General features: G+C 37.8%; 1 protein-coding gene across 1 annotated transcript in view; it reads right to left on the bottom strand.

Annotated features, from left to right (window-relative positions):
• The window catches only part of MAST3 (microtubule associated serine/threonine kinase 3), a 308309-nt gene extending 302316 nt beyond the window's left edge, over positions 1-5993 (bottom strand). The window contains exon 1 of the mRNA XM_053702937.1: positions 5074-5993. Coding sequence (XP_053558912.1) covers positions 5074-5156 — 83 coding nt within the window. The 5' untranslated portion in view covers positions 5157-5993. The remainder of the gene's footprint in view (positions 1-5073) is intronic.
• Positions 5994-27767: the final 21774 nt, after the last annotated feature.

The raw sequence follows: 27767 nt of genomic DNA, 5'->3' as shown, positions 1-27767 counted from the left end.
CATCGGAACAACTGTTCCGATGTAGACAAATTGAAACTACGCGATCGTGCATACGATCGCGAGATTTCAATTATTGGATCGCATCTGGGGGGCGTCCCTACAATCCTAGGAAAGCCCTCCAGACCGCGATTAAATCCCTGAAGCACAGAAGGCTTCAGGACAGCCGTTAGTTATGACGTTCCATTCCGTCATAACGGCTTTAAAGCCCAGTCTAATTATGACGGAATGGAACGGCATAACGGCTTTAAAAGGTTAAAAATAAAAAAGCTCCCCTTTTGTTACTTTTTAAATGTAAAACAAGATGTGCATGTCTGTGCACTACAGGTCCACAGGATGCAAGTTCACTACTAAAAGGGATAGTAAACCCCAAAATTTTATTTTAGGATTCAGATAGAACATACTAATTTAAACAACTTTCCAATTTAATTCTATTATCAAATTGTCTTCATTCTCTTGTTATCCATTGCTGAAGGGACAGCATTGCACTACTGACAGGAAGCTGAACATATCTATTTAGCCAATCACAAGAGACAAATGTGTGCAGGCACCAATTAGCAGCAGCTCCCACTAGTGTATGATAAGTGCGTATTTATTTTTTAACAAGGGATACTAAGAGAACGAAGCACATTTGAAAATAGAAGTGAATTTAAAAGTGTCTTAAAATGACACGCTCTATCTGAATCATGCAAGTTTAATTTTGACTTCCCTATCCCTTTAAGCTTTATTGGTGGACAGTGACATACCCTCCCCCCAAGACTTGATAGGCTTTTTAGGTTCTTATATAAAATCAAATTCTATGCAATTATTATTGCACTGTTGCTTGCATATAACTGTATTTAACCCCTGCAAAGTGGGTAGAACATATAGAAAAACCTGAGGTCTAAAGCAACAACACACTCCTGGCAGCTAGACAAACACGCCTAGTGAGCCAATGACTGGAGGCATATATGCAGCCACAAATTACCAGCAGTGCATTGCTGCTGCTGAGGATATGTACATATGCCTTTAACAAAATTATAACAAGAGAACAAAGTAAATTTAATAACAAGTCGTTAAGTCCTTAAAGCCTCTCTCTGCCGCAGTCTCACTAAAAGTCGCAAGATCGCGCTATTTCTGCATGTCCCACGAGTGGGGCAGTGCAGAAAAAGGACAAGCAGAGGTAACGATGCAGAGTTATATATATATATATATATATATATATATATTGCACTCTCACATGCATCAGTCCAAATACCAGGGTGCAAGAGTGTTGATAACATCAAAAGCAAATATCTGCACTCACTGGATTTATAAAAGTGATAAAACATCCATGGGGGTCTGAGGAATGGGTGAACACCCCCAAATGTCACTAAGTAAAATAGTGTTTTTTCTAAATCCAGAGAGTGCATTTATATACAGGATTTATATGCATATAACTTTGCACCCTGGTACAGAGTGATAGAAGTTTGATAGTGAGTGCTATAACTTCATTCTTGTATAACATACACAGTATCTCACAAAAGTGAGTGCATCCTTCACATTTTTGTAAATATTTTATCTTATCAGGTGACAACACTGAAGAAGTGACACTTTGCTACAATGTAAAGTAGTGAGTGTACAGCCTGTATAACAGTGTAAATTTGCTGTCCCCTCAAAATAACTCAACACACAGCTGTTATTGTCTAAACCGTTGGCAACAAAAGTGAGTGCATCCCTAAGTGGAAATGTCCATGTATGTATGTATGTATGTATGTATGTATGTCTATTTTCATGAAACGTAAACATTTTCTTTTTTTTATTTAACGATTCAGATAGAGGGTACAATTTAAAACAACTTTCCAATTATTAGCAATTTTGCTTAATTCTCTTGGTCTTCTTTGCTGAAGGAGCAGCAATAAACTACTACAGGAGTTTTCAAACCTGTCCTCAGGCCTCCCTAATAGGCCAGATTTTCAGGATTACCTTGGTGAGAGTAGGCTAGTAACCAAATTTACGAACCAGCTGATTTCACCTGTGCTACAGTTCAGATATCTTACAAATCTGGCCTGTTAGGGAGGTCTGATGACTGGTATGAAAACCTCTGCTTCTTTCTAGAAGCTAGATGAACAAGGAGGCATATATGTTCAGCCACCAATCAGCAGCTAGCTCCAGTAGTGCATTGCTGTTCTAGAGTCTACCTATGTATGCCAAGAAAATTAAGAAAATTAGAAATAAATTGGAAAGTTAGATAAGCAAAATCATGAGTTTAATTTTGCCTTTACCATCTTTTTAATGTGGATATATTATCCCTTTAAAATGAACAAGCAATATACTTTATTAAGGGATGTGTTCTTAATAAATTAATCACACCTGTCTAATACAATAGTTTGTAGACTTCTTAGGCACTGTTATCCTAAACGTTATATTAGTCTACAATAAAAAAAAAAAAAACTTCCAATATGTAAGCTACAATTTATTAAAAGATTTGCCCACATATACACACTGCCTTTGGTTAGGCTTCTTTTTTTTTTTCTTTTTTTTTTATACACGTGATGGTGTCAGCCATCTTTAAATATCCAGGAAGTACATTTTCAGCATGGTACATGGCTGTGATAGCAAAATATTCAATAAATGTTATGCACATATAGGATATACAAGTTAATCAAGGACTTTTGGACTTCATATCTGAAATATATTATAGGGTAACACAAATCCAAGCATCGATGAAGGAACCTAAAAGGGACCACATTATGTAGTTCTCACCAGATGCTGAACAACAGACCAACAATACGCAGTGGAGGGGAGACATCTGCTCAGTGGTTCAAACCATCTGTTGCCCGGCCTATAAGCCAAAGGTCTATTATAAAAGTTGTGACACTTCTTAAATATGCTTAACACCACAAAAGAAATCTAATATTAAAGATTGTTTTGGTAGTAGCACTATTAAGTTAAATTAAAAAACGAATCCCCACTACCTAATGTTCAATATGATAAATACATAATGAACATCACACAATTCACTCAATATTTTATAAACCTGCAGACTTCTACAAAATCAAGTGAAAAATGCATGTGTTTACTATTTTTACTAAATCAAAACAGTTACACACAAATATGCTTCAGGTAATGTTTTCTCTCAACCAGTATATATAAGCTTACTTAAAGGGACACTGAACCCACATTTTTTTCTATTGTGATTCATATAGAACATGCAATTTTAAGCAACTTTCTAATTTACTACTATTATCAAATTATTTTCATTTTCTTGGTATCTTTATTTGAAATGCAAGAATGTAAGTTTAGATGCCGGCCCATTTTTGGTGAACACACTGTTGTTCTTGCCGATTGGTGGGTAAATTCACCTACCAATAAACAAGTGCTTTCCATGGTCTGAACCAAAAAAATAGCTTAGATGCCTTCTTTTTCAAATAAAGAAAGCAAGAGAACGAAGAAAAATTGATAATAGGAGTAAATTAGAAAGTTACTTAAAATTGCATGCTCTATCTGAATCATGAAAGAAAAAAATTGGGTTCAGTGTCCCTTTAATGGGATAATATTAGGTTTCTAATGTTTTACACAAGAAATATAACCACAATATCTTTTTTTAGCAATTATAATGAAACTATAACTGAGGGCTTGACAATTGTGATTTAGGAAGCTATGTCTCCCAAAGATTTACTGCTTGCAATTTGTTTAGCTAGTGCTACATATCAATACATTTACATTGTGTTCATAGTTCCTAAAGATTTTTGTCCTTTAACATTGTCATGGAGTATCAGGATGGAGTATCAGGAATACAAATACCCTCTGTTTTTTTTATTATTACTTTAAAACTTGTAAAAATTGTCTTTAAATGATTCTGGTAGAGAATACAATTTTAAACAACATTCCAATTTACTTCCATTATCTAATTTGCTTCATTCTTTAGATATCATTTGTTGAAGAAATATCAATGCACATGGGTGAGCCAATCACACGAGGCATCTATGTGCAGCCACCAATCAGTAGCTACTGAGCCTATCTATATATGCTTTCCAGCAAAGGATATCAAGAGAATGAAGCAAATTAGAAAGTTGTTTAAAACTGCATACTCTTTAAATCATGAAAGAAAAAAAAATGTGGGTTCTAGTGTAAAAATAAAACATTCTATTGTATTAAAACATATTTTAAAACAAATTGCTTTTGTTTACTATGTGTTTAACTGTAGTTAAAGGTATACTAAACCCAAATTTTCTAATTTACTCCTATTATCAATTTTTCTTCGTTCTTCTAGTATCTTTATTTGAAAAAGCAAGAATCTAAGTTTAGGAGCCGGCCCATTTTTGGTTCAGAACCATGGGTATCGCTTTCTTATTGGTGGCTACATTTAGCCATCAATCAGCAAGCGCCACCCAGGTTCTGAACTAAAAAAGGGCCGGCTCGTAAGCTTTACATTCCTGCTTTTCAAATAAAGACACCAAGAGAAGGAAGAAAATTTGATAATAGGAGTAAAGTAGAAAGTTGCTTAAAATTGCATGCTTTATCCGAATCATGAAAGAAGAAAACTTTGGTTTAATATCCCTTTAAAAACATACTCAGAGGTGTACACATGGAACATCCTTATTTTACTCCGGATAAGGATAAAACCAGTAGTTGGGGAATATACATGTAAGTTTGCTTCTATATTTGTTGACAGCTGTATCTTCTTATTCAGTGGCACATTATTTTAAAGGGGTTAAATACATAGTAAAAAGGAATAGAAAAAAACTTTAATGGATTCAGACAGCGCTTTTAATTTTAAACAACTTTTTAATTTACTTCCGTTATATAATTTGCTATGTTCTTCTAATAGCCTTTGTCTTATCTAACTAAGCTCAGGAGCAGAAATGCACCACTGGGAGCTAGCTGTTTGGTGGTTGCACATGTGCCTCTTGTCACTTGCTCACTCTGTATTAAACTAGCTTCTATCAATACATTGCTGGTCATTCAACTAAGGATACAAATTTTATATTAGTAGTAAATTAGAAAGTTGTTTAAAATATTATACTCTATCTGAATCACAAAGAAATATATTTGGGTTTCATGTCCCTTTAAAAAAAAAAAAATATTAGAAAAAAATGCTATTTTAATAGTTACCTTTTGGACCGCTGCAATAAAGCCCCCTTCGCCTGGTGCCCAGTGCACCCATGAAACGCTGTCCAGTAACTAGGGTCAGACATCTTACAACCAAGCAGCCAGTGTTCAGCTATCACAGAAAACACAGTCTATTCATTGTAGAGATCCCACAAGGACATCTTCGTAAAAAGCTCTTTAATTCCCTGGAACTCCATCAACTTCTGATTATAGTGCATAACAAAACTCCAGAGGTGAACTTTTCTTTGTAAAATATACTTTAACATGACCCAAATGTGTGTGTTTAATACCTCACCCGTCTTATATTATACTTTAGTCCAGGATTGGCCACTGGCCAGGATTGACCACGGGCATTTTAAGTTAAGCAAACGCATGTAGATATTAAAATGTGCAGCAGAGGAATTTTAAAACCGAAGCATCAGTGAATCTTAAAGAGGCAGTGTGATTTATAATTGCTCTACAAAAAGCTAATAATCGCAGACGTTAAAATAAATGTACTTTAAAAAGTGAGTGAGGAAACCAACAGGTCCCACAACACGAGCAGTAGTATTTGCATTCGGATTGGATAACTCACAACAAAGACCCAGGCAGCGGTAAACTCAGCATTTCTCGACAGGAGCTTGTGGTGGTAAATGTGCCCGCGCGCGGGCCAACCTCAGAATGAATTTACATCAGTGCATGATTTCTACGTGCCCTGGTCCTTGCGTGGGCTACACATCTGTCACAGAGTAGGTGCCTAAAGCGACCCCGGCACCCCTCAGATGTCTTGTCACTAATGCTTGCCCTTCTCCCTTCCTCAACTAGCTGCAACCCCCGATATGTGATTACACCCTGCGTGCATTTGCCCAAACCGTTACCCCCGCCTGTCTGCCCGTGTATCGGCTGTTGGGTACCCTATACAATAAGTTGCCCGCTGGCCACAAACAAGGAGACGGGCAACGACAGGAAGCTAGGGCAGTGACGTCAGCGGGGCTGGGCTTTCATGGCACCCTTTCACTACTGAAGGGAGCACAGCATTGATGGAAAGGCAGTTATATTAACTCATTCATGGAGTGCTTTATAAGCAGAAATATATTGTATTATAAAATATAGATTAAAAACACAAAATGTTTTGTTCCATGAACCCAGCCTGAAACCCTGTACTTATCAATACCAACTTAAACCAAACTACATCACTGCATGTGTATCATGTTTTAAAGGAACACTAAAATTAAACTTTGATTTAGATAAGCATGCAATTTAAAACAACTTTCTAGTTCACTTCGGATATCTATGTGCGCACATTTTTTTTTATATGCACACTTTCTGAGCAACCAGCACTTATTAATGTATATATATAGTGATTGGCTGTCACATGATGCTGGGTGTTGAAAAATGGAAGTAAGTTTGACATTTGTCAGGGGAAAAAATCTACTATTTAAAATTCAGACTAACTGCTAGATTACGAGTCTTGCGTTAGAGTTAAAAAGCAGCGTTGAGAGGTCCCAACGCTGCTTTTTAACGCCCGCTGGTATTACGAGTCTGGCAGGTACAGGTGTACCGCTCACTTTTCTTCCGCGACTCGAGCATACCGCAAATCCCCTTACGTCAATTGCGTATCCTATCTTTTCAATGGGATTTGCCTAACGCTGGTATTACGAGTCTTGGAATAAGTGAGCGGTAGACCCTCTCCTGTCAAGACTTCTACCGCATTTAAAAGTCAGTAGTTAAGAGTTTTATGAGCTAACGCCGTAACATAAAACTCTTAACTAAAGTGCTACAAAGTACACTAACACCCATAAACTACCTATTAACCCATAAACCGAGCCCCCCCCACATCGGAAACACTTTAATAAATATATTAACCCCTAATCTGCCGACCGGACATCACCGCCACTTTTAAAAATATATTAACCCCTAAACAGCCGCACTCCCGCCTCGCAAACACTAGTTACATTTTATTAACCCCTAATCTGCCGTCCCTAACATCGCCGCCACCTACCTACATTTATTAACCCCTAATCTGCCACCCCCAACGTCGCCGCTAAAAATATATTAACCCCTAAACAGCCGCACTCCCGCCTCGCAAACACTAGTTACATTTTATTAACCCCTAATCTGCCGTCCCTAACATCGCCGCCACCTACCTACATTTATTAACCCCTAATATGCCACCCCCAACGTCGCCGCTACTATATTAAAGGTATTAACCCCTAAACCTAACCCTAACCCCCCCCAACTTAAATATAATTTAAAATAATCTAAATAAAATTACTACAATTAAATAAATTAATCCTATTTAAAACTAAATACTTACCTGTAAAATAAACCCTAGCTAGCTACAATATAACTAATAGTTACATTGTAGCTAGCTTAGGGTTTATATTTATTTTACAGGCAACTTTGTATTTATTTTAACTAGGTACAATAGTTATTAAATAGTTATTAACTATTTAATAACTACCTAGTTAAAATAAATACAAATATACCTGTAAAATAAATCCTAACCTAAATTACAAATACACCTAACACTACACTATCATTAAATTAAATTACCTAAACAACCTACAATTAATTACAATTAAATTAAATAAACTAAAGTACGGAAAAAAACCCCACTAAATTACAGAAAAAAAAAAGAATTACAAGAATTTTAAACTAATTACACCTAATCTAATCCCCCTAATAAAATTAAAAAAAAAAACAAAATAACAAAATTCCCTTCCCTATATTAAATTACAAATAGCCCTTAAAAGGGCCTTTTGCGGGGCATTGCCCCAAAGTAATCAGCTCTTTCACCTGTAAAAAAAATACAATACCCCCCCAACATTAAAACCCACCCACCACCCACACACCCAACCCTACTCTAAAACCCACCCAATTCCCCCTTAAAAAAACCTAACACTACCCCCCTGAAGATCTCCCTACCTTGAGACGTCTTCACCCAGCCGGGCACAAGTGGACCTCCAGAGGGGCCGAAGTCTTCATCCGATCGGGGCAGAAGAGGTCCTCCAAGCGGCAGAAGTCTTCATCCAGGTGGCATCTTCTATCTTCATCCATCCGGAGCGGAGCGGGTCCATCTTCAATCCAGCCGACACGGAGCCATCCTCTTCAAACGAAGTCCAAGCGAAGAATGAAGGTTCCTTTAAATGACGTCATCCAAGATGGCGTCCCTTGAATTCCAATTGGCTGATAGGATTCGGATTGTTTTTTCGTACTTTAGTTTATTTTATTTAATTGTAATTAATTGTAGGTAGTTTAGGTAATTAGTTTAATTATAGTGTAGTGTTAGGTGTAATTGTAACTTAGGTTAGGATTTATTTTACAGGTAATTTTGTCTTTATTTTAACTAGGTAGTTATCAAATAGTTAATAACTATTTAATAACTATTCCACCTAGTTAAAATAAATACAAAGTTACCTGTAAAATAAATATAAATCCTAAGCTAGCTACAATGTAACTATTAGTTATATTGTAGCTAGCTTAGGGTTTATTTTATAGGTAAGTATTTAGTTTTAAATAGGAATAATTTAGTTAATTTTAGTAAATTTATTTAGATGTATTTAAATTATATTTAAGTTAGGGGGGTGTTAGGGTTAGACTTAGGTTTAGTGGCTAATAAATTTATAATAGCGGCGGCGACGTTGGCGGCGGCAGATTAGGGGTTAATAAATTTAATATAGTGGCGGCGACTGTGGGGGGGCAGATTAGGGGTTAATAACTATAATGTAGGTGTCGGCGATGTTGGGGGCAGTAGATTAGGGGTTAATAAGTATAATCTAGGTGGCAGCGGTGTCCGGAGCGGCAGATTAGGGGTTAATAATATAATGTAGGTGTCAGCGATAGCGGGGCGGCAGATTAGGGGTTAATAAGTGTAATATTAGGGGTGTTTAGACTCGGGGTTCATGTTATGTGCATACATAAAATTCATTTCCCCATAGGAAACAATGGGGCTGTGTTAGGAGCTGAACGCTGCTTTTTTGCAGGTGTTAGGTTTTTTTTTCAGCCAGCTCAGCCCCATTGTTTCCTATGGGGAAATCGTGCACGAGCACATTTAGCCAGCTCACCGCTGACTTAAGCAACGCTGGTATTGAGGTGAGATGGGGAGCTAAATTTTGCTCTACGCTCACCTTTTTGCGGCTAACGCCAGGTTTAAAAAAACCTGTAATACCAGTGTTGTCTTAAGGGAGCGGTGGGAAAAAAAGGCTCGTTAGCAACGCAAGCCTTACCGACAAAAACTCGTTAATCTAGGCGTAAGTGTATTTGCATTGTCTTTTTATTATGTATTTTTTTCTTTAATGGTTCAGATAGAGCATGCAATTTTAAAGGGACATTATACACTCATTTTTTCTTTGCATAAATGTTTTGTAGATGATCTATTTATATAGTTCATAAAGTTTTGTTTTTTTTAAATAACATTGCGCTGATATTCAGACTCCTAACCAAGCCCCAAAGTTTTAGGAGAATACCGTCAGCTACCTACTCCAGCTTGCTCCTGTTTGTGTAAAGGGTCTTTTCATATGCAAAAGGAGGGGGAGTGGGAAATGTCTTATTTCCCACTTGCAGTGGGCTTTCCAGCTACCCTTTCAACAGAGCTAAACCGAGAGCTTCTAAGTACATTTTTAAACGGTTTTATAGTGGATTTTTATATCCGTATCTGTGCATCTTATTCTTTATAGTAGTGTCTATTACATGCAGTTATATGAAAATTGGTGTATACTGTTCCTTTAAGCAAGATTCTAACTTACTTCTATTATAAATTTTTCTTTGTTCTCTTGCTATCTTTATTTAACCCCTTAACGACCAACAACGTACAGGGTACGTCCTACAAAAAACAACAAAGAACGTACCCTGTACGTCGTCAGAGGTTTCAAGCGGTGGAAGTGATCCTGATCGCTTCCATCCGCTTTCAAGGTATTGCCGTGATGCCTCGATATTGAGGCATCACTGCTATACCTTTTTTCACACACCGATGCAGAGAAAGCCACTCAATAGTGAGGTGGGGGGAGGGAAGAGAGCTGTTTGAGAGTGGTCGGGGAGGGATCAATGGGTGGGATGTGCCAGGTGGGAGGCTGATCTCTATACTAAAGCTAAAATTAACCCTTCAAGTTCCCTACATGCTACCTAATGAACCCCATCACAGCTGGGCATAATACAAGTGTGGTGCGCAGCGGCATTTAGTGGCCTTCTAATTACCAAAAAGCAATGCCAAAGTCATATATGTCTGCTATTTCTGAACAAAGGGGATCCCAGAGAAGCATTTACAACCATTTGTGCCATAATTGCACAAGCTGTTTGTAAATAATTTCAGTGAAAAACCTAAAGCTAGTGAAAAAGTGAACGATTTTTTATATTTGATCGCATTTGGCGGTTTAATGGTGGCATGAAATATTTCAAAACGGGCCTAGATCAATACTTTGGGTTGTCTACTACACTAAAGCTAAAATTAACCCTACAAGCTACCTAATTAACCCCTTCACTGCTGGGCCTAATACAAGTGTGGTGCGCAGCAGCATTTAGCGGTCATCTAATTACCAAAATGTAATGCCATAAATGTCTGCTATTTCTGAACAAAGGTGATCCCCGAGAAGCATTTACAACCATTTGTGCCATAATTGCACAAGTTGTTTGTAATAAGTTTCAGTGAGAAACCTAAAGTTTGTTAAAAAGGTAGTAAAAAAAGTTAACAATTTTTTTTATTTAATCGCATTTGCCGGTGAAATGGTGGCATGAAATATACCAAAATGTGCCTAGGTCAATACTTTGGGTTGGGTACTAAAGAAAATATATACGTGTAAAGGGTTATTCAGGGATTCCTGACAGATATCAGTGTTAAAATGTAACTTATGCAAATTTTGAAGAAAAAAATGGTTTGGAAATAGCAAAGTGCTACTTGTACTTATTGCCCTATAACTTGCAAAAAAAGCAAAGAAAAAGTAAACATTGGGTGTTTTTAAACTCAGGACAAAATTTAGAAACTATTTAGCATGGTTGTTTTTTGGTGGTTGTAGATGTGTAACATATTTTGGGGGTCAAAGTTAGAAAAAGTGTGTTTTTTTCCATTTTTTCATCATATTTTATCATTTTTGTATAGTAAATTATATGATATGATGAAAATAATGGTATCTTTACAAAGTCCATTTAATGGTGAGAAAAGGGGTATATAATGTGTGTGGGTACAGTAAATGAGTAAGACAAAAATTACAGCTAAACACAAACACTGCAGAAATGTAAAAATAATCCTGGTCCCAATTGGTCAGAAAATTAAAAAGTACTGTGGTCCTTAAGGGGTTAAAAAGCAGGAATGTAAAGGTTAGGAGCTGTCCCATTTTAGGTTCAGCACCCTGGATAGAGCTTGCCTATTGGTGGCTGCATTTAGCCACCAATAAGCAAGCAGAACCCAGGTCCTGAACCAAAAATGGGCCAGCTCCTAAGCTTTACATTCCTGCTTTTTAAATAAAGATAACAAGAGAATGAAGAAAAAAATTATAATAGGTGTAAATTAGAAAGTTGCTTAAAATTGCATGCTCTATCTGAATCACGAAAGAAACATTGGGTTTAGTTTCCCTTTAATGTTTTTTTTTTTATTTATTTAAATAATTCCCAATAAACTGGGGACTTAGCTGTAAATCTAAGTATATATTGAAAGCTGCCTTTGAAAAAGCTGATCCTGACAAACCACACATCAAGCATGAACCATTGTTTCTCCCCAACTTTATAGGACTGCTCCTGTTTACATGAGATAATAATGACAAGAATGCATAGTTTCATAAATAGACTGATATCATCACTATGAGTAATACCTTTAGATATAGTGCTATAGTCCTAATTGTTTTAGTTTTGATGTCCCTTTAAGACTAGGTCCTATTAAAGGTTGATCCAACATATTTCTTTTAGAGGTCTGGTTTTGACACCTTGTACTGCAATTCTTCTTAATAGTATGTCTATTAACTTTCTTTTTATCCTTTCGATTCTTTTGTATTCACCTTTTTGTTGCTTTTTTTTTTTTTTTTTAAATATGTTAAATCAAAATGCTCTTACATATAAGAGCATTTCTTTTTTTGCACTTTTATGTCCATATATACCTTTGCTTTAAATTTTATTATGTCCAGTACTCACAAAAAAAACTATTTCTCCTGTAACATATAGTATTTGGGTCTTATCCTGTCCACAAAACAGACCAGAGCAGAAATACTCTACAATTTAGCAACAGAGACAGCAAACCCCAAACCTAAAGTATCCTTTGCAGTTAAGTGTTTGTGAAATCTGTTGCTTGGTAAATCAGACCATTCTTTTGTTTCAAAGGCATTTTTCAACCACCAATAAATGAGAGGGTTTATCCACTAATTATATTTTTTTGTGTTGCAGTAAGAACATTCCCAAAAATCTGGACTATTATTGGACCTTACAGGATGCAAAAGAAAAAAAAACATTTAATTTACATTCCCTTGCTGAAAATAGTACAAATGATGTCAACTATATTTAAAGCAAACAAACAGTGTAAAACAAACTATGGAACATTACAGCAAAACAATTCAGAAATCCCAGTCTGTATGCTATGATGTTGATGCTCATGGAAACCGTGTTAACTTTGAATGCACTTCTAATATTGCCCTAAGGGAGAAGGGTGGCATCATAATAACATTTAATATGCCTATTTCCTTGCATTACTTAAACAGAGCTGAATATTGGCATATATACTAAAAAATGCGCCATTCAATCCAGGCTTCAATGATTGTCAGCTAAAGTTCACAGCAGATTATGTTCAAATGGTTAATGGCAGATACAACCACTTGAAAGGATTTGCCAACAGAGCCCACAATTTGTCGTTCATTTATGAAGCGTCTTCATTAAGAGATTAAATCCTAAAGCTAGGAAATATGAGGACACCTTAGTTTAGCAAAAATGATTGATTTATGGAATTATAAATACAGATTTTAGATGATAATACAGGATCAGAAGTAAATAAATAAATAAAAATACAACAAACAAATGTGGATTTCGTGAGACGATTTAAAGGGAAACTGAAGTCAAAATTAAATTTTCATGATTTAGATAGAGCTTGTAATTTAGAAATTTTGCAGTTTTCTTCCATTATGAAACTGTGCGCAGTCTTTTTATATGCACACTTTCTGAGGCACTAGTTCCTTACAAAGATGCTGCACTATTTGTATAGTCACAGGCAATGGTCTGTAACTGTGAACTACAGATCAGTGTTTACTGTGGTTCAGGCCTCCTGACCAAACCCTCATTTTTTTCGAGAGAGCCATGTAGTGTGGCTGTCACAACTACCTACCTACCTTTTCTGTTTTTGCTATAGCAATGGCACAGTTTTGCTCAGAGTTGCAGTTGAAACTAGACACATTGCTTTCAAATGTTGGTGCAGCCTTCTATGGGCTAGAACTCCTGGGCTCCTCAAATATAATCTTTGTGCATGTCGTGAGGGAGAGAAGGCTACTGGGCTTTAAGCCATTCCTCAAATGTCCAAGCTTATCTCTCCCTTGACTGAAGTTCCAGATAGCTTACCTCAGCTAGGGCATATGATGCTTAAATTTGAGATTTCTCCAAGAGGCAGTGGCGAGACTTCAGTTGCACCTGACTCTGATGTGACCTCCTTTCATATGATGCAGATGGCTAAGATCAGGACTGAGGATTAAGGCAAATTGTTGCTTGAGGTTTTGATGAGTGGCAGGATATCTATAAACCAATAAACTCAGCAGCACAGTAAAGGTAAACTGTATTTCGATTTTATTCAGTACCAGGAGGAAAACATGACGTTTAAGGCTCAATTGCCTTTAATCATATGATTAAGGGCAATTGAGCCTGAAATGTCATGTTTACTTACTGGTACTGAATAAAATTGAAATACAGTTTACCTTTGCTGTGCTGGTGAGTTTATTGGTTTCTGGATTGTGTTGGAGTCTTCAAGTAATGGCTCTTTCAGCTTGCACACAGATAGCCACTGGTGCTGGAAAATATCTTGTTTTAATGGCAGGATATCTATGGCTCTTATCTCATGAAGTCTACAAAGTGCTGCTGCATTTGATGAGACAGATGCTTAAAATCTGGAAAAGTACCCTTACCTGTGTCTAGTTAATGATAGTTTCACAAAGGAGAAGTGGTATAGATTGTAAATCTGGATTCAATATATTGTAGACTATCAGTACTTTTAGGACTGCTAACATTTATGAATTCTGGAACTCTGATTTAGTAATGTATGCAGGCTGAAGGACGTTTATCTCATAGATGTGTAAGGATGGCGCCAACATATTTTGGACTGATAAAACATATGTACTTTGAGAACTGCTAACTTTTATGAAGAGTTCATTTTATTTAGCATTGTACGCAGGGTCAAAGCTTAGTTCTGTATTTTTGTTCCTAATTATTACTTCAACTCACTATTGTAGTTTGGGTCATTCATTGCTAACTTCTCCCCATTTCATACAGATTCTACCCAGTAGGCAGTAGTAGTTGACCTACTCAACAGAATACCCTGGTGCAAAAATGTTTAAGGGCCCCCCAAAGGTAACCTCGGTAATAAAGATTAGTAATAACATACATTCTTCTATGTATAATGATTGAATCTATCTGTCTATCTACATATAATTACATACTGATAATGAGCATGATGTATCTATGCACCGATAATTATGATGTACAGTATATGTAATGCTCATGGGAAACTCAATCAGACTAATCAACTCGGCCAGTAGTCTTGTTATCCCGGCATCGAGCTGGAATAATAGGGAATATCCCAGAGCGAGAAGGTTTGCAAGATAGGGTAAGCGGCACTCACCACAAACAGGACAGTCCTCGGCGGTAACAGGCAGGAAACCAGAGAAATGTAGTTCAGGGGCAAACCAGCATAAGGGTCAGATAGGCAGGACTTGGCAAAAGCAAGGCAGTCTAGAGGCAAACCACTAGGATGGTCAGGCAGGCAGGGTTTGGCAATAGCAAGGCAGTCCAGAGGTTAACCACTAGGATGGTCAGGCAGGCAGGGTTTGGCAACAGTAAGGCAATCCAGAGCAATAGGGGTTAACAGGCAGAGTGGTCAGACAAGCAGAGTTCAGCAGCAGTACAGTATATAAATCCAGCAGTTAAAGGGTTAACAGGCAGAGTGGTCAGACAAGCAGAGTTCAGCAGCAGTATATCAATCCAGCAGTTAAAGGGTAAACAGGCAGAGTGGTCAGGCAACCAAGGGTCAGCAACAATATAACAGTCCAGCATAAGAATCAATAACACCCAGGAGAACAGTAAGTAACACCTATACTTGGGCAGTGATAGGTAGGACTGAAGTTACTTACATAGGCGCTGGATTCATGCCACAGGAGATCCTGACCGGCTTCTGAATGGGGAAGCATGCAGCGATGACGTCACCGCCGCACGTAGAGAGGAGCTGCCTCCCCTCTAGGCAATGAGCAGATAGCAGGCACCGCGTCCCTAGCAACAGCTAGAGCGGCGCGGCACGACAGTATAATGCTGATGAGTATCTATACACTGATTTTTGCTTAGTGTTTCCCAAATATGGGCAGGATTTTACAATTTTTGACTCCCATTGCCAGCAAGTTTACACTGCACAAGGTATCATTCAACCACTGCTGAACTATGCCCAAAAATGATATCTTATGAAAGAAAAAGTTAAGGCACAAAGATGGGGTGAATTTAAAATCATTGTGGTGTTTGGATTGATCCCTCTGTAAAGTGTCTAAGGAAAATAATAGTTTACACGATTAACCATCTTGGTGAGTGTTAAACAATCTGATTGCCACTTGTATATGGGCATGATGGGTATACTGGCCATGTTTATTTACTATAAGAAGAAAGTGTCTGCAGTTGATATCATATTCTATAAACATGATTTTAGCAATTCACGTACTTTAATTTGTAAAACCTCCTAAGTTATGAGGTTTACAATATCACCAAATGTTCCAAAAATCTTAAAAATTTATTTAAAATGAAATGCTATATGTAAGGGGACTCAATGGGATCTCCCGGTCTGGCCCCTCCTGTCTTGGCAAATGCCAAGAGTTGTGGGTAGCCGAGACTCCAATCTTAATGCTCCTGCTGCAGTTCTCTAGACGTGCGCAGCCGTGCGCCGTCTAGACTTTAAGGGGCCATATCTTAATTACAGGAACTCCTACGTGGAGGACTCAGATATGGGAGTTCCTATAAAAGTTCACTCAGCCTATTCCTCTGAGCTGAGTTTTTGTCTTACCTACCTTGTTCCTGGCTCCAGAGACCAAGCATACTTACCTGATACCTGTATATGCTCACCTTGCTCCTGAGACCAAGCATACTTACCTTGTATCTGTGCATGCTCACCTTGTTCCAGAGATCAAGCATACTTACCTGATGCCTGTGTATGTTCACCTTGCTACAGAGACCAAGCATACTTACCTTGTACCTGCGTATGCTCACCTTGCTCCGTCCAGAGACCAAGCATACTTACCTGATACCTGTGTATGATCACCTTGTTCCACACACCAAGCATACTTACCTTGCACCTGCATAAGCTCACCTGATTCCTGAAAGCCAAGCAAACTTTGCCTGATACCTGTGTATGCTCACCTTGTTCCTGAAGCTGCACCTATCTGGTATCCTGTGACAGTATCCTGTGCCTGCTGAAAAACCTGTGTCTACCATATCAGTAGTAGCCTTCCTCAAAGCAGCTGCGCTTGCTGACCCTACCAGGTATTCTGTGACAACCTCATTCTTTACTGTTCAATTTAAGCACTAGTGCCAGTTAAACTTTAATGCTGCAAACTACTTAAAGGGACAGTCAACCCAAAATTTGTCCTAAGTCATACATATAAAGTTGCAACTGCTTATTATTGCCAACTGTAGCCCAATTTTGTAACATATATAATTTCCAAGTAAAAACACTTACTATTTGCACCTCTGCTGTTTTAAAATGTCCGCCTGCCCCCTCCCCTATTTCGTCACCAACATTGTCATTATCTGCCTGTGATCGCAGTTACTTTGCGATCGTACATGTTCCTGTGTTAATGGATAATGAGCTGGTATTTTTAGTTCCTGTTTGAAACGTCCCCCTTCAGTAAAATCGGCACAAACACAGGAACGTGTACGATTGCAAAGTAACTGCGATCACAGGCAGATGATGATGATGATGCTGGTAAGAAAATAGGGGAGGGGCAGGCAGAAATTTTAAAAAGGCAGAGGCGCAAATAGTAAGTGTTTTTACTTGGAAACAATATATGTTACAAAATTGGGCTACAGTTAGCAGTAATAAGTGGTTGCAACTTTATATGTATGACTTAGGACAAATTTTGGGTTGACTGTCCCTTTAAAGCATTTTGAATTTTGTATTGGACTTTAGTGTTCTGCTTTGGGCCTATGTTCAAACCTGTTTCTGTGATTTTCAATCTGAACTACCAACTGTTCTTTGGCTTATCAATCAGTAAAGCTTTCAAAAAGACTTTCATTGTTCTGTGTATCTGTTCCTGCATTCTGAGTACCACACACCCTAACCTCCTCACACTATGACAAGTTTAATATGCTTTAGAAAAATGAAAAAATCTTGTTCTATATTTATATTACTTGAAGAAGATAGCATCACAGTAGTATAGATATTGTAAATCATGATTATTCAAAAGACACATTTTATTATTTCTTTGTTTTTTTCATAAATCCCATGCAAAAGATCTCGGTCAACAACAAATAAGAGGGATGGGCAAACTGCTAAAAACCGGTCACAACTATATGATTACCATTTGAAATACTGTTTAAAAAAAAAAAAAAAAAAAGAATCACAACATTGAAAAAGAAAATAAATATTTTAAGAATGGAATTGCTAAACAACATTTCTAGACATTGTGGTAGTGAATTCCCTGTTCTCGCATACACTACAGATATTTTTGACGTATTAAATATTAAATACATATATGCAAAACTTACAAGATTAAATGGCAACAAAAATAACCTTTTTTTTTCTTTAATTATTATATGAACACGCTCTTGTTTTAAGATAAAGATTGCCATCTTATAGGACCGTTAAATAAAGTTAAATTGCATAACCCACAGATACACAATTGTAAAACAATTCAATAGCACTTACTCCATTTCTAATTATCTCTGAGAAATTTCGAATATTGTTTTAATTTTCCTGCCCACTTTACAATATGACAGCCATTAGCCAATTGCAGATACATATACGTATACACTGAGAACTCTTGCACGTGTATGTTCTATCTGAATTATTAAAGTTTATTTTTTTCCTTTAGTGTCCCTTTAAGTTAAAATCAACATTAAAATAAACAATTAACAATTCAGCTATGCCTACATTAGCTGCATGTTTTGGTAACCTCAGGTTATATATACCAAACCCATTTAAAAGACGCACAAATCAAAAGACATATTCCTTTGATCCTTATAACATACCCAACCTAAAATTAAGAGGAAACCCCCATCCTTAAGTTTGCCCCCCCCCCCCCCCAGCTGCATATTGTGTCACAAGGGTGGGTGTTTTCTGTTTTGTAATTCAAGGACATAAAGACAAAGTAATTCATTATAGCAGAAAGCAATCACATGCTGCTCATATGCAATGTTATGGTCTAGACATAAGTCCTTAAAAACAGTCCCAGATAATTCAGCTCAGTTGAGAACCAGATAAAAAAATCAGTGTCCGTTGTGTCACCACAGGACAGTATGGCTGAATATTCCTGGTTCAAAGGAACATACTAGTGCAAACCTAAAGTGATCTTATGCGGAACAGCATATTATTTTACCATTACTTCTTACACATAACTATGGGGTCAATCACAATTCTGTAAAAAAACTTTTCTAATGATTTTCAACAGAAAAAAACAGTCTATCTGAATTTTTGTAGATAACTCTTTCATGAACTTTTCTGAATGATTGTGATTGACCCCTATGTGTTTAAACACCCACAATCTCACATTAGACCCTTTTAACTTGTACACTAGTATGTCCATTTAAATGATCATAAAAGTGCAAAAAGAAAATGCAGTAATGTGTTAGAACATCATATTATAAACTATTGTTTGTGTATAACTATAGGGTCGATCACAATCCTTTCAAAAACAGAAAATCCCCATTAAAGTTGATGATAATTTTTGTAGATCAATAATATGATAAGCTTTTCTTCAGTATTGTGATCGACTCCTATGCGTTTAACCCTGCAGAGGGGTTAATCACATTATATTTGTTATCATTCTTGATGTGTTAATGTCTGTCAGTGAGTCTTATTCTATGTTGGCAATATCACAAGCAGTCATTTTAATTGTTTATTTGCAGGACTTTTTTTTTTACATTATTTACATTATTGTTTCTGTGAAATTTGGTCATATACTTAACATGTGCCAGCCCTGTTTTTCTGATCACATTCCCAATTTCTTGATAATGCACAACACATATACTTTTCACTACTTGAATTTCATAGCTAAAATGAGTTGATAAATCTACAGACAAAACTTTTTAACTAATTACCCAGCTTACCATGGGAAATAGACACTGGCATTAACCTCTGCAGATTAGATGCCATTAGGAAGCAAAATCACCAAACAGATACAAATGCTTCCTGCTCTATCAAAGCTAATCCTTAATACTAAGCATGTTACACTAATTAAGAATTAGTGAAATTCAGCAAACACATATGCGCTTTAATCTGACATGTAATCACTAAACCCACAAAGTCGCCATTTTGTTTTTGTTTAACTTGTGCATTTATTTGGTTTTTGCATTACAAACTCAGAACATTAACAATGCAGATAAAATTTTTGTGTTGTTTACGGGCTCCAGGGGCATTAAAGGGACACGTAAAGCTATATAAATGGTATCTGTAGTGATACATTCAAATGAAGTATTAGGCTTTGCATAATACGCAGATGTTAATTTTTAATTACTGTATAATTAGTTTACACTTTTCTTTTCTTCAAACATTAAAGTCTTGGCATCCATAAAGCAATGGGTGCTGCCATGTTTTAACCTAGGTTTTTCATATCTGCTGAGGGTAATCAGGGACAGTTATACATGGGTCACAATGGTGTATATCCAATGAGTAAGAGGGCGATTTATCAAGCTGAGGCGGATAGGGGTGCACATACGCGCCCATGTCCTCCGCAGCTCGCCTCTGGCGGGCTGAATTCCCCTGGCCGAATTCAGCATTGCACACGAGTGCTATTTTGCGCTTGCGTGCAATCCTGCCTCCTGCCCGCGCACAGCCAATCACGCGCGGGCAGGAGCTGCCAATCTCCCCAGTCAGACTAGACCGCGGAGATTGAATTTAGCCAATTTAGAGGTGGCGAAAGATTAGGGAAGCAGCGGTCTGATGCTTGCTGCTTGTTAAATACAGCGTGCAGGTTCTCTTGTGAGAACCTGCAGCCGTAGTGGGTTGAAAGGCTTGTGAAGCCTTTGATAAATCGACCCCTATGTGTAATATAATAGTGTTAAGCCTGGGGTCTGATTTTCGACTTCTAAAAGGCATTGGAAAGCTCACAAATTACATGAAAAGGAGACAAAAAAGTATATTGTAATTTTTAAAAAAAAAAATTTACTACAAATAATTAAACATTTTATTAGATATGTGCATGGCGAAAAAATTCGGTTCGGTTCGGATCAATTCGGAATTTTTCGAATTTCGGTTCGGATCGATTCGAATTCGGAAAATTTTGAATCGATTCGGTTCGGATCTGTTTCGGATTCATTCGGATTCGAAGAAATTCGGCTGGATTCGGTTCGGTTCGGAAATTCAGAATTTCGGTAAGTGTTAGGTGGGATTAGACTAGTATTATGTACTGTATATTAGGTGTAACCCATAGCAGAGTGATATAACCTAATATACTGTACAATACTAGTGTAATCCATGGCCATCCGAATTTACCGAATAAATCCGAACTAATTCAGATTTATTCGGTAAATTCGGCAGTATTTTAATTCGGAAATTCGGTTCGATCCGAATCTCCGAATTTGCAGAATTTTCCGAATTTCCGAATCGAACCGAACCAAATTGCACATATCTACATTTTATATTAATACAACCTCAAAGTGTTTAATGCTCTTTTAAAGACGGAATAATTTTAGGATTGTGATCACTGGACAAACACACTGACAATACACAATCTACCAATAACAAGCACACAATTATGATCAACTTTACGATATGTCCATTGGTGATCACCTTAGCCAATCAGAATCCATAGGTTATAGCTTAGGTTTGGGCTTCTGTGTAAATTAGATGAAAACAGCACATTATTTATGTCAAACCATACTATTCAAAGTTTGCTCTTAACCACACTTCTTTGAGGTAGTTTACGGGCTAGTAAAAAAGTTTTTATCAAAAAATAAATAAAAAATAAAGAAGTATGATTTATATGGCTTTTGGCAGACGTACAGTACATCTGGAATGCAATAAAACCTATCCAACAAAGTGAAAAAAAAGTGAACGTTTCTGTAAAAATATGTTTGAAAAGCTTGTTTTTAAATAGCATGTTGTATGATCAGGATAGTATTACACATGCACTGTATTTTCATTCCTGGACATAGCATATATGCTATGCTAGTGAAACCTGTTCTCTGAATACTGTTTTAATTAAATTGCTTTCATAAACATCTTGTACACTTTACAGCATAAAAGTTCTGGAACAGAGAGAGAGAGAGACAAGAATCACTTCTGAGTATGCCAGAATCAGAAACAAAAGCACAAATATGCATATGCAGAATTCAGAAATCATCTCCTCCACATTTCTGCACTAGAAACTCCATACAAACAAGACACAGCTACAATGGTGTTCTCCAGCAAGCAGTCAGAGCACTTTTATCCTTTTGTGAGGACTTGTGTAGGGGATATACTCCTGCCACTTTTCTGAATAACTGTGCCGGAGTTCTGTAAGATTTTGCTAACTTGTCAGAATTTGATACCTCTCAGTGCGCATGCTCAGTATTACGTAATTGCACTCCACGGGCCGATTTATCAAGGACCGAATGGTCCCTGATGCCCCTGTTTCCGCGCAATCCTTGAGGCTTACTGGAAACAACAGTTAAGAAACAGTGGTCTTAAGACCGCTGCTCCTTAACTGGTCCACCACATCTGAGGCTGCGGACATCAATCAAGCCGATAGAATATGGTTGGGTTGATTTTGATTGACACCCCCGCACATCTGCAGGGGACGGCATTGCACAGCAGTTCACCAGAACTACTTGTGCAATGTTAAATGCCAACAGCGTATGCTGTCGGCATTCATCGATGTCCGTCGGACATGATCCGCTGAGCGGATAATGTCGGACAGACATTTGATAAATCGGCCCCCATATGTTAAAAAGGAATGTGTGGAATGAGATTATGTAATCAGCAGTATGCGCACTGGGAGGTAACAATTTCTGACAGGGAAATTGTTGTGTCGGATTTTGCTGCAGGCAGGACATGAGCATGCACAGGTGATGAGATCTCAGCTTATTACATGCAGTGTAAAAGTGAAATTTATAATTGCCATGGAAAGTCTAAAAGTGACATTTATAATTGGCGGTGATGAAAGCGTGTATTATAAATGTCACTTTTACACTTTCCATGTAATAACCTGAGATCTCATCCGTAAAAGTGACATTTATAATACACGCTTTAATTGTTGCCAATTACTAACGTCCCTTTTACACTGCATCTAATAAGCAGCATCACCCACACATGCGCGCATGTTCTGCTCGCAGCAAAATCCGACACTACAATTTCCTTGTCAGAATTTGCTACCTCTCAGTGTGCATGCTGCTGATTACATAATCACATTCCACACATTCCTTTTTAACATATGTGGAGTGCGATTACGTAATACTGAGCATGCACACTGAGAAGTAGTAAATTCTGACAAGGTAGCAAAATCTTAGAGAAGACCGGACGGACAATACTGCTGTCATAAGGCAAGGTCTAAATATGGAATGGGACATTAGCTACTTTAGGGTTAATAGCTCGATTGGATGATAATGATCGCTCTATAAATGTACATAAATACTATTTAGGGGGAACATTAGACTATATATTAATCACAGGACTGCTATTTGGTTTCCACTTGTATTATGCATCATAGAGGGGAAGGAGAGAATATGAACATTTAAGTTGTGTTGATCTATGTTTGTTTTTAAATGTGTTCACATTTGCTGCTTATTGACATCAGGTGTATGCATTTTGTCCTATTTAAGGGGACTAGTAACTTACCTGAGTAGTCTATGAGTAATATTTTATACCCATCAAAAGTCCAGCACCTTCCTGAATGAGTGCACGCTGCTGCCAGGATACTGACAACTCCTCATTCATGTAAAACGAAATACAGCGCACTTCTTTAAAAGGACCTTAAAGGGCCATAATACCCAAATGTTTAAACACTTGAAAGTGATGCAGTATAGCTGTGAAAAGCTGACTAGAAAATATCTCCTGAACATCTCTATGTAAAAAAGAAAGATATTTTACTTCAAAAGTTCCTCAGTAGCCACCTCCCATTGTAAAGGATTTCTAAGCAGCATTTTAGTGTGTCTGTCCTGGGACAGCTTAGGGGATGAGCCTCGTGAACTCTCATATTATTTAACCAATCAGGTAAAGGAAGCTTACTATGAAATCTCATGAGAATTAAGTCAAATCTCATGAGATCACAGTAAGAGTTCATGACCTCAGCACTGCTGATGCTGATTGGCTGCTGTTTATTTCTTCATTTTTTTTTTTATTTTTTACCTGCAGCTGGGAACAGGTGAAGTATAACTTTTTACACAGAACTTACTCTGCTGAGCTGAGGAGATTGTGAGGTAAAATATCTTCCTTTTTTACATAGAGATGCTCAGGTGATATTTTCCTGTTATACTGCATCAGTTTCAAGTGATTTAGCATATGAGTATTATGTCCCTTTAATTAGGACATATGGTCACCAACTAACAAACAAAACAGCGACGTTTCGGATTAACAATCCTTAATCATGCATAATCAGTTACAGGAAATGACAGAATTTATACACCTGTATTAAAGGTAACAACCAATCATGTGTATATCACCTCTAGTGTACAGGTTTAATTATTGCATGTATATACAAAGCTTAAAAACAAATAATAAAAAATATATATATTGCACGTACCCTAAAGAATACACTTAAATTCTAAATTTAAAACTGATCATATGCCCACAGGACATAAACAGAGCTGCAGATTATGTTTACAAAATTATACAATGGCTGTACTTATAAAAATACTGAAAGGTCTAGTTCTTTATTCATCCCCAGAGGCTGCATACTTTTTTTTTTTTAATTTCAAAGTTTTTTATTGGGTTCAAATATTTGCATACATTAAGATTTGCACAAATCAGATTCATCAGTGATTAAGGTCAACAAGTATGAATGCGAAATAACATAGACAATAATGTCTTACCCAAGTTTTTTTTTTAAACACATTTCTTAAAATAGTAGCATATATAAGAGAGTATTTAGGTCATACGTTTTGTATCAAGAGAAAGGAAGAAAGAATAGTGGAGGTGTGGAGAGAAGAAGGAGGGGAAGGGTGGAGTAGGGAAGGGGGGTACATGGGTGTCTGCCTCTCACTGGAATGCTAAGTTTGCTTAGTAATAGGTGTCATGTGGCTAAATTTAATGATAGAAGATATATAATTTAAGATAGTTGTGGTCCTTGAGAAGAAAGCGTTTGTAAAGAGATACCCCGGGTAATTATGAGTCGGGAAGGACAGGGGCGGTATTTGTAGGTGCAGAAGTTCCCTGTTCCCAAATAAAAAACATGTCTGTGAAAAAGTCCTGCTTGCCCAAGAAGCAATAACATTGTCTTTCCATATTCAAAATGTGTTTGACTTCTGATATCCAATTTGTGTGTGACGGAATTATTTGGGATTTCCACAGACGAGGTATTAATCTTTTAGCACCAGTCAGCATGATCTGGAGTAGTTTTGTGCGGTATAAGCAGTAAAGTGTCGGAAGATGATTGAGAAGGATAATTTTAGGGCCTAGTGTTAGATTTGTGCCTAAAATTCTGTTTATGGTGGATTCTACTCTGTTCCAGAAGTCCAGGATGGAGGGGCATTCCCACCATATGTGGGTCATAGTACCTGTGCCTCCACAACGTCTCCAGCAAGCGGGAGATGCCGTAGGGAAAATATATCTAAGTCGTGATGGTGTCAAATACCAGCGAGATATTATTTTATAGTTTGTTTCTGCCATGAGTAATGAAGAAGACGCAGAGTGGGTAGCTTTGAAGCATGCTCCCCACTCTTCGTCTGTAATATCACAATCTATCTCTGTGTACCATTTCCTTAGATAGGAGGGTCTCTGTAGGGGAAAGGACCCTCTGAGCAGTTTATAGCTTGTTGAGAGAAGCTTTTTCTGGATTTCAGAGTTAGCGCAGAGCTGTTCAAATATTGTTAGTGATCTGAGTATGTTTTGTTTATGCATGCTGTTATTGAGTGCATGTCGGATCTGGAAGTATGAATACCAATTGTGAAAGGGAGAACCAAATTCGTTGATTAGTGTTGCCCTATCTTTGAGTGTTCCTGAATCTAGTAGAGTATAAATAGGCAGATTCTGCGTATGTGTCTCGGTGTGTGATTGGGCAAAGGATGTATGTTGGAAAAATATCTGATTACCTAGCAAAGGAGTTAGCGGGGAGATAGGGGTGGATATACCTTTATTATGTTTAATTAAGTGATCCCATATGTTTAAAGTGGTCTTAATATAGTAGTTTTTGTGCGCTTGTGGTGGTCTATGGGGCTTGGGGAGCCAGGGGAGATCTCTCATGGTTGTAGTTTTCAGTAAGGCACATTCAATTTGCACCCATGGGGGTGGGGGATTGTAGCGGGTCCAGGAGATCACTCTAGTGAGATGAACGGCCTTATAGTAGTTCAGGAGATGAGGGACATTGAGTCCACCATCCTCTTTGGTGAGAAATAAAGTGTCTTGGGGGATTCTAGGTTTTTTATAGGACCAAATAAATGAATTAATCATTCTTTGTTGGGATTGAAGGTAGGAAGTGGGGAGTGCCATTGGTAATGTTTGGAAAAGGTACAGGTATTTCGGGATGATCATCATCTTAACGGTATTGACTCTTCCCATCCAGGACAAGTGATTTTGTTTGTGCCAACTCTCCAGGAGGGCCTGCACTGATTGCTGAAGTTTAGCATAGTTACATTGGAAGAGTTCCTGATGAGTGCTAGGGAGTAAGAGGCCTAAGTATTTAAGTTTGTTATTCAGACTGAATCTCGTGTGGGTTTTTATAAATTCTACATCCTGAGTGGGGACGTTTAGCGTCAAAATTCCAGACTTCTCCATATTTATGGAGAAATCAGATACTCGTCCGTATTCGTCCAGTGTATGGATCAAGGCCGGGAGGGAGGTGGATGGGGATTGAAGTGTGAAGATTACGTCATCTGCGAATAGCAAACATTTTTGATTTATATGTTTATATTGTACTCCGAGTATGTCAGGGTTTTCCCTAATTTTTATAGCTAGAGTCTCAATAGTGATGGCGAACAATAATGGTGATAATGGGCAACCCTGTCGGGTTCCGTTTGTTATGGGGAAGGATTGGGAAGCTGTACCATTGATCTGGACTCTTGCGTGTGGGTTGGAGTATAGGGCCTGGATTCGGGATTTAAAAGTCGTGGAGAAGCCAAACTTCGACAGGGCCCCCCACATGAAGTGCCAGTTGACCCTGTCGAACGCCTTCTCGGCATCTGTTGATAAGAGGGTGAGCGGTACTTTGTCTTCATATGCGGTCTGTAAGGAATGTAGTACCCTAATTGTGTTGTCTTTGGCTTCCCTACCTCTGACAAATCCAACCTGGTCTTGGTGTATCAAATTCGGTAGGATATTGTTCAGGCGATTAGCGAGTATTTTCGCATAAATTTTTATGTCTACATTCAAGAGGGAGATTGGGCGATAACTACTTGGTTGGTCGGGAGGTTTGTCTGATTTTGGTATGACCGTTATGAGGGCTTCTAGTAGGGATTGGGAAAACGATTCTCCTTTGTCTATTGAGGTGTACAGGGTATGTAGTGGTGGGCCTAATTGGTTCTGGAGCAGTTGGAAGAATTTGGCCGTTAGGCCGTCTGGGCCTGGGGATTTACCATTTGGGAGGGCTTTAGTGGTGAGTGCTATTTCCTGAAGTGTTATAGGGGAGTCGAGGGATTGTCTGTCCTCGTCCGTGAGATTTGGTGTCTCTAGTGTTTTTAGATAGTTATCAATGTTGCAAAGCTTTTCTTGGGAGATATGGGGGTCAAGGTTATATAGTTTGGTATAATAAGAGACAAAGGAGTTAGCGATATCCTCATTTTTGTTCATCAGGTTCCCTGAGGGGTGCCTGATAGACCTAATAAAGGAGTTGAGTCTCTTTTTTTTAAGCGATCTGGCTAGTAGACGACCAGCTTTGTTACTTTCAGAGTAGAATTTAGCTTTGGAGGTGAGTGCTCTTAGGTGTGCGTTTAAGGTTAAGTATTTGTTAAGATTATCTCTTGCTAGTGTTAGATCAGAGAGTTTTTGAGCCGAAGTAGGGTCAGTTTTATGAGCCATATCAGCTTGGTGAAGGTTGGAGGTAAGAAGGGAAAATTGGGCAGATTTTAATTTCCGTAGTTTAGTGGCATGTTTGATAAGGTGTCCTCTAATGTAGCATTTGTATGCTTCCCAATTATTCACTGCAGATGTATCGTCGGGCCTATTTATTAGAAAATATTCGTCTGTCACCTTAGTCAGGTCCTCTAGAATTTCTGGGTTTGTT

Source organism: Bombina bombina, chromosome 2, assembly GCF_027579735.1.
Source record: "Bombina bombina isolate aBomBom1 chromosome 2, aBomBom1.pri, whole genome shotgun sequence".
Classification (NCBI taxonomy): domain Eukaryota; kingdom Metazoa; phylum Chordata; class Amphibia; order Anura; family Bombinatoridae; genus Bombina; species Bombina bombina.
Note: the sequence above shows the minus strand (reverse complement) of the source record. Positions and strands in the feature narration are given on the sequence as shown.